Source organism: Molothrus aeneus, chromosome 1 (genome assembly GCF_037042795.1).
Source record: "Molothrus aeneus isolate 106 chromosome 1, BPBGC_Maene_1.0, whole genome shotgun sequence".
Lineage (NCBI taxonomy): Eukaryota > Metazoa > Chordata > Aves > Passeriformes > Icteridae > Molothrus > Molothrus aeneus.
In genome coordinates, this window is record NC_089646.1 from 93315062 (window position 1) to 93323319 (window position 8258).

The 8258-nt window shown below is 43.3% G+C and overlaps 1 protein-coding gene across 1 annotated transcript; it reads left to right on the forward strand.

The window, feature by feature from the left end:
* Positions 1-471: 471 nt before the first annotated feature.
* C1H6orf62 (chromosome 1 C6orf62 homolog) lies at positions 472-7825 on the forward strand. The gene is made up of 5 exons (XM_066560970.1): positions 472-2681; positions 4490-4666; positions 5077-5199; positions 5900-6034; positions 6538-7825. Exons 1-5 carry the CDS (start codon positions 2553-2555, stop codon positions 6661-6663), a joined length of 690 nt encoding a protein of 229 aa, XP_066417067.1. The 5' UTR covers positions 472-2552; the 3' UTR covers positions 6664-7825.
* Positions 7826-8258: the final 433 nt, after the last annotated feature.

The window sequence follows — 8258 nt, forward strand, 5'->3', positions numbered from 1 at the left end:
GTTCCTCGGGTGGGACGGAGGGGAGCTGCCCCAGGCACATACCACCTCGGGCGGGCGGGGGGGTGGGGCATGGCTCTTCCCTCCCCTTTGCCTCGCACCCTGCCCGTTGTCGTTCCCCGGCCCGCCCCCCCCCCCCCCGAGAAGGGCGTTGAGCAGCCCCATCCGGGTCCCCGTCCCGCGGGCACCACGCGGGGCGAGCGGGCGGTTACACGAGGCGTGACCGCGGGGGGTGGAGGGGAAGAAAGTGTAGGGCAATGCTGATTCCTGGCGCGGTGAGAACTCGGAGGCGCTCCAAGCCGCTGTTGTACTTTGCTTTCTGCCATTCCCGACAAGGCGTCCCCACGGTGGTTACCGAGGTTGAGCTCTACCGCCTCGGCCACAACAGTGCCTCGCCCCCCCCCCAGAAGCACGAGGGCTTGGTACGCGCCGGCGGTGCGGGTAGGGCGGTGCCTGTGTGACTCAGGCGCTGCCATTTTGAGGGGTCCGTGGTGGCTGTGTAGCTGCACTCCGCGCTCGCTCCGTGCCGAGGCACAGGCACTCCCGCTCCCTCCTGCCCGCTCCTGCCGTCGCCCTCGAGGACGTCCCGGGACCGCCTGGGCGAAAAGAGGCTCTCCTCAGCCCTTTCATCATTCTTCCCGGCCGTCCCGGTCCTGTTCCGACGCCGCTCCGGGATCTCTCTATGCCCGCCGCCCTCCTCCGTAGGAGCCGCTAGCGCAGGGACAGCGTCCTCTTCCTCCTCCTCCTCCTTCCGCCGCCGTCGCCTCTTCCTTCTCCTCTCTCCGCCACCATTTCCCCACTCCCCGGCCCCGGGGCGCTGAGCTAGACTATGGGGACCAGGTCGGGGCCGAGCAGCGGCAGAGCGGGCGGCCCGGTCACCGTGTTCCCTGCGGCAGGGATGGGGGGGCTCCGCGGCTTCGTGGCTTTATCTTGACATGGCTCCTCTCCGTGCTGCCAGCACTGCTGCCACCTCCTCCTCCACTGCTCCTCCTGCGCCCGCCGGCTGCGGGTAGCGAGCGGGCCACGGTCCCGGGCTCTCGTCGGAGCCTCTCAGTCTCTTGCTTTACTCGGGGGGAAGCTTTGGGAGGGGTTCTTTTTTTGTTTGTTTGTTTTTGTTTTCCTTTGGTTTTTTGTTCCTTTCTCTCCAGGGAGAGAAGGGGAGAAATACTTTTTTTCCCCCCTCCTCTTCTTAACCTGGTCCGACGAATTTGTTAACCTAAAAACTTTTTAACCCCGGCTAATCAAACACCTGGGGAGGGGGAAAAATGTCTGGAGAGAGGAAGAAAATAACCTGATAATTGGAGATTTGCTTTTTTTCGGGGGAGGGTGATTTAGAGGTTTAAAATTGCAGCCTAGGTTGCAATTAGAAAAAAAAAGCAAACAAAAACCTCGCGAAAAAATCTGTCACCGAAAAGCAGGAGCAAAACGCACTCCATGTTTTCCGAGTCGTGGCCATGAAGTGAGAGAGGCGGTGCTGCTGTGGGTGTCCCGCTGCCCCGGGCGCGGCCGCCCTGCGCGCAGAGAGAAGCCGAAGGGAAATCCAAGAGCGCCGGCCATGCACAGCCTCGGCTGACCGTGCTCGCAGCAGCAGAGAGAGAGAGAGAAGGGAGGATCCCCGGGGGATCAGCAGCCCAGGGAGTGTATGAGGTGTCGGGGGATGTAGGGCTCTCCCACTGCTAGGGAGCAAGCCCGGGCTTGGGGCACTGATTCAGGTTTAAGTCTCTCGGTGAGAAAATACTGTCCTTTGGAATCCCTGCCCGCCCCTTGTCAATGGCCATCATGATCCCTCTTCTCTTGGGCAGCAGTAGCCTCAGGGTAGTGATGAGCAGGATGAAGTTAGAAATGACTCCGCTGTCTTTTCTCTTTGCTCCCCTGCAAACCAGCGCTGTGTTGTCTGTAGTTGATTTTGTTGTTGTTGGCGGCAGAGAAATGTCATACTTCCCGGGTTGTGCACTCCTCCTTTGCACCCTTTTCTCTGCTCTCCACCAAGTGTAATAATTCTAAAGAAAAAGACAGGCAACATAGCAATAGTGGAAGGCTGAGAATAATAATCAGTAGAGTCATGAATCTGGCTGGGGTAGAACGCAGTTTGTAATTTCAGCTTCGGGTTTTTTTTTTGTAAGCAGAGCAAAAGTACCCCCCCCCATGGATTGGGCTTGTGCCAGTTGCTTTTTATTGTACACATAAATTGTGATAAGATTTGTTTGGGGTTTGTTTTTCTTTTTTTCCCCCTTCATTCTTTCCCACTTATTCCTGCAGCTAAACTGTTCAAATTTTTCTCTTCGAAATTCTTTGAGGTTTTTTTCTTGATTCATTGTAAAACCTCTTGTCCAGCCATGGCTGGACAACTACTTTCTTTGTTTCTTGACCCCTCCAATATGACATTCTCGTAAAATATTGCCTGAGGTGCGGTTCTGGGTTACATTAGCGTTTGATCTATTCAGTTGTATTAGCAGGAATCGAACGACTTGTTTCTGTTGTACTTAAGTCTTACGAAAAGGTGCCCATAGTTTAGCGACAGTTTCCAAAGGCTTTAGTACCACCTATATTACAAAATGGGGGACCCAAACTCCCGGAAGAAACAAGCTCTGAACAGACTTCGTGCTCAGCTTAGAAAGAAAAAAGAATCTTTAGCTGACCAGTTTGACTTCAAGATGTACATTGCCTTTGTGTTCAAAGACAAGGTAACTTGGTTTTAAAGTATGTCTGTGTGTTTGTTGCATTTTAAGTGTTCTGTGCAAAGTCTTACTGCCTGATTGCATCAAATGTTTTATCCTTAACAGAGTCCACTGACTTTTAATTTTTTTTTTAAATTGCTAATTTCTATAATACTCACTTAGTTCACGTTTGTAATTTTGACTCTTTGTGTTTCGTAGTTTTGTAAGGCAGGGGGTTCCAGTGCCTCTTTAAATGGTTACTTAGTAACTTCTGTATTGGGTAGATATTTTTCAAAGTTAACACTGTAAATCGTTGAGCCTAATTGGGGTCTGTCCTGCCCCGTTGCCGGCTGTGAAGGCAGTCTGGCTGGGGCGATTGCCGAGTGTGTTTATCTGGTGAAAGCAGGAGGGAAGACCTGGCAGCTGAAGGGAGGAGTCGCAGGATGGGATGTGGAAATGGCCCAAGTGCGCAGGCACATGTGGAACTCTGCTGTCATCTTGAAAGGGAATAAGGAGGGCAAAGAGAAAATCTTCATTTGCTTGGCTGCCTCCTCTGCTGCTGAATTCCACACATCTGGGTGGGGAGCTGGGTCTTTCTAAAGCCAGCTATAGACCCGCAATTGTGGGGGAGTTTTTATCCACAGAACGTTAGGGGAAGTAGGTACTTAGAGGGAGGAAGTGAATGTGCTGAACACATGATGAGGAAGTGAAGGTAGAAGCAAAAGGCAAAAGGCAGCAGAGTACATAATGCATGTAGATGAGCTCTGAAATTGTTTAATCTCTTCATATGTATAGATTTTGTTTTTCCTTGAAAAGCTTCTTTAAAATTTCTGAGTTGAGTTTTTCCTCTTGTTTGGATTTTATTGGGATATAATTTCTGGGTGCTGTGTAATAGTAACATAAAAATGAATGTTTAAGCAGTGGCAACAATTAGATTTTTTTAGATGGTACAGCTGTAACTTTTAGTTGGACATTGATACTACTTTTTGGTTGCTTTGTAGAAATTCATGGCAAATGCCTGTTTTAAATTTGCATACATCTCAGTGAACTGAAGATGTCCATCCCATACCATTTTGCTTAAAGTAGGAGTTTAGCTCAAGTCAGCATGGTCAGCAAATAGTTGCCTGTTACCTGTGTTCTGATGGGGGGGGAAGGGAAGTGGAGCATTATTTGGTGAGATACATTTTGTCTCTTAAGTAGGTCAAGACTTCCAGTGCACTCTAAGAAAGCTGTTAGAAACAGACATAAACTTTATTGATTTTACATTCTCATAATGTTTTGGCCTTGCTTCAGAGATGCTGAAATATTTGTAATGAGTATAGAAGTTATATAGCAAATGAAAATAGTTCTCCTTTCAGAGGGGATCTCAGTCACCCGCTGTCACCAAATGTGGCATTGAAAGATTTCATTTTTCATAAAAGGCCAACTGTCAAAAATTGAAAAGGAGAAAAAAGGTGTTACCTGATTTGCAGAGAGAAGCTTGCAGAAGTTCTTGGTCATCCCAGAGTTGTATACTCTACTTGAAGAAGGAGTAATTCTGTTAATGTTTATATAGAATCTTAGTGTTTTCAAGATTGATATGTAAATGTGCATTTTTGGAGACTACAAAAATCCGTGCAGCTTTTATAAAAGTTGTCAGTCTTTTTCAGTTTCAGTTTAATTTATGAACTTTTTTGCATGTGAATTTTAGAGTGATTTGTGTTTTGTGTCAAAATCCTAGTCTGTGTGATGTGTACTTTATACATTATACAGAAAATCACAAATCCTGAAATAAACTGTTACCTATAGTTTCCTAAAAAGGATTGTAATCTTAATGTAAATTGTGCTTTTTTTAGAAGAAAAAGTCAGCGCTTTTTGAAGTGTCTGAAGTGATACCAGTCATGACCAATAACTATGAAGAAAATATCCTGAAAGGTGTGCGGGATTCCAGCTATTCTTTGGAAAGTTCCTTAGAGCTACTGCAGAAGGATGTAGTACAGCTCCATGCACCCCGCTACCAGTCCATGCGCAGGGTAAGGCTCCTTTTTATCCTTGCTCAATTGTACTTTTCCAACACTTGTGCTTTTCCTTGGGAATCTTAAGGCTAATCTTCTTGCCATCTTTGTCCTTTAGAAGGCATGTGTTAATAATTCTTGCAACAGCTCCTGCTGTACATCTAAGTGTTGTTGCTTTATGAATATTGGAAGACAGACAGTCTTTGCTAATGTTTTCTTAAAGTTGTAGTTTATATTAAGTAGGTGATGATGCTAAAATTCAGTGGAATGCAAGAAAGACTTCAGCTGTGGTACGAGTAATGCAAATGGAAAATCGAACAAATGTTGTACAAGTATCACCTCTCAAGTATGTGCCTGTATAGATAAGTTGCTTATCTGTGTCTTTGACCATTGGAGGGAATGTAACTAAAGAACTTTATTGCTCACAGGATGTGATCGGCTGTACCCAGGAGATGGACTTCATTCTATGGCCTCGTAATGATATTGAGAAGATAGTCTGTCTCCTGTTCTCTCGGTGGAAGGGATCTGATGAACCCTTTAGGCCTGTTCAGGTACTTGGTTTTGGATTTTGACTTCAGTAACTAACTTGTTCCTGGAGGGAGTGTTCTCTTTAACCACTAAGTTGATAAGGTATGCAAGTTCTGTGGATGCTAGAAAAATATGCTGTCTGCTTTTATTTATAAAGCAGTCAGTGTTCTGAATGCCAAATTCTGACTCCTATCTTTATGCACTGTTGTATTAGCCCTTCCAAAAGGGCCTTTGCAAATGACACGTATGTATAAATGCATTCAGTGTTTGTATTTGTAGGAGTGGATTAGATGTGCCTCTTAGTACAATTGAATCTTTGTCTAAATGTGATAGTGTTGTTAAGGTTTTGTCAGTATTCCAAGTTGCTGTATTTGATTAGATTGAAGAGTGAGATGGATGGAACCTTTCCATTATAAATTGTTGCACAGGGATCTTCTGCCATAGGAAGGTAAATTGGGTTTTGTATATGCTGCAGGTAAAGTTGTACCTTTGAGTTGTTAATATGTCATTGCAATGGCTGATGTCAGTGTTGGCAGAATGAAATTAGGGGATTCTTCAAATTGTGTCAAGACACTGCCGTGGTCCTCAGTTTCTGCTTTTCAGAACAGCTCAGAAAAGGAAAGAACTAAAGTGGTTGTAAAGCCTCAGACTGAAGAAAATTAATGGGTTACATGTGAGCTTTGTCTTGAAAAACATTTTATTTCCCTCCCTCACACCATGTAGGCCAAGTTTGAATTTCATCATGGTGACTATGAAAAACAGTTTCTGCATGTTCTGAGCCGAAAGGACAAGACTGGAATTGTTGTCAACAACCCTAACCAGTCAGTGTTTCTCTTCATTGACAGACAGCACTTGCAGGTAAGCTTCTTTTGTCCTTGTTTTAACAGGTGTACTTTAATCACAGAAAGCTTTTTCTTCTTGGGAACATCAGTGATTTTGCTGCAAGGTACTCAAGTAGAAAAACTGATCATGCATTCATGATTGCATTTTGGCAGTTTCAGGGGAAACTTACACTATAAATAGGACTCATATGTGCAAAAAGTAACTATGGGCCACATATGTGTTCACATAGAACAAGAAGACATAATGTTCTTGTATTAAAAATTAAAGAAGTTCTGAAATAGGCCTAACAGTGTATAGGAAAAATTAAAGCATTGGTTTGGTTTGGGTGACAATACGGAAATAATTCAAGTGAAAAATAGTGAAAACATCTTATGCATTAGAGTTTGCAGACTAATTTTAAGCTCTGGCTGTTTATGTGTATGAAATAGTGAATTTTAAATGTCTTTGGGGGTCTGCCTACTAGTCCTGAGTTAACTTCTCGGCTTAATACCTTTTCTTTGGGTTTTCTTTGCCTCTAGACTCCAAAAAACAAAGCTACAATCTTCAAGTTATGCAGCATCTGCCTGTACCTGCCACAGGAGCAGCTCACTCACTGGACGGTTGGTACCATAGAGGATCACCTCCGTCCCTACATGCCAGAGTAAGGTACTGGCCAGCAAAATGGGGAAGATCACAGAATGCAGCAGTGGATGTTCACTTTCCTCACCACTTCATTCTTTCAGAATTTAGAAGAAAATGGACTCATGTTCAGAACACTATACATTGTGAAACTTGATCATCCTGGATTTTTTTTATCAGTTGTATCTCAGAACTTTGCAATTTTTTTTTAGATGTTTTCTGCATGGACCTTGTGAAAGAGAGGATGCTCTGCACACTTCTGCACTGCATCAGCATCTTACTGAAATGTGAAATGAAGGGACTGTACATTGAAACAAATGTATCTGAAAGCACAAGGTGATCATTTGTGGTGGTGTTCCCATTTGTGCTGGTCATGCCCCCTAACATCTCTAATGTTAACCATCAATGTTTTGAGGGTGAGAAGTGAATGTAACGGGTATAAAAGCCTTATAGCTTTGCTGTTCATGATTGTATAGACGAGCACTATCATTCATTCTAATGAACGAAGAAGTGGCTATTGCAATAGCAAGTAAGTGTGGGAAAGAAATCTTCCTTAAAAAAATGCATCTCATTTAATGTATAGGCATTTTTTGCCTCTTTTATTTTGCTGGGCCATGTCTTAAGTTTACTGGCACTTTTGTTTTGGATCTCTTTCCCCAAGTTGCTGTATAATTGTATGAAGGTATTCTTTTGAGTTGGATGCATTTACACAGATGAGGCAGACCTGGAGTCTGAAGTTGCTAAAGCAGCTCAAAAAAGGTAAAATAATAGCTGCAGAAACAATGTTGGTAGAGGATTATTTTTTCTTAAGAGTTGAGACTTGTAAACTTGCAGGTGAACTGTGCAGGAAATACTGGTTTCTAAAACATTTCTTACAGAAAACCCATTGAGGTTGTTTTTTTTTCTTTCTTTTGGAATAGACATTATAAACCAATGTAAAATAGTGTTTGGAGTGTCAAAAGTTGGTTCTGACAGAACATTTTAAGATTGTGCAATGATAAAAGAAAGACTACTGTATAGTTTTGATGACAAAGAAGGCTCTGCTTAAGGGTTGAGTACTTTACTGGAGTAAAACTGCATAAGCCTACTCCCTTTGGATAAAACTAGTGCTTACCTGTTTAAAACTTGTATTTAGCTTTTGTTTGGAATTGGAAAAAATTGAAAATTAAATAAATTAGGTAAAAGATGGCTGGTTTTATTTATGGAAATCCTATTAATTGAATCTTAGTAGCATCTTGCATCTTAAGAGCGTCATCCACTACAAACATGAAAATGTACAGACTGTAAAATGTTAAGATGAGTCTCAGAGGTGTTCTTGCAAATGTGGGCTGTATGTTTTAAAAAGTACTGGTCAGAAATAATGGCATTGCTAGTATCTTACTGTATTGGTACATAAGTATTTTTACTTCCAAGGTTATAAGTTCCTACAGATTAATATGAAGCACTCTACAAAAATGCCACCTGAAAGCTCCAACTTCACTTTCATAGTTGCCTTAAGTTACAAAGAAATAATGCTAAGACTTTCTACAATATTTAGTAACTACCATGCCTGCCAATAATACTGAAAATTTCTCAGCTTTAAGTGCCTCTTCTTTGATTGATCTGTAAGACATAATGCAAA

What these genes read in the sequence shown, in the direction of transcription:
- C1H6orf62 (XM_066560970.1), top strand. Translation starts at nt 2,553, where the DNA reads ATGGGGGACCCAAACTCCCGGAAGAAACAAGCTCTGAACAGACTTCGT. An exon ending in GCTACCAGTCCATGCGCAGG is followed by an intron (nt 4,667 to 5,076) that starts GTAAGGCTCCTT and finishes TATTGCTCACAG; the next exon opens with GATGTGATCGGCTGTACCCA. An exon ending in TTGACAGACAGCACTTGCAG is followed by an intron (nt 6,035 to 6,537) that starts GTAAGCTTCTTT and finishes CTTTGCCTCTAG; the next exon opens with ACTCCAAAAAACAAAGCTAC.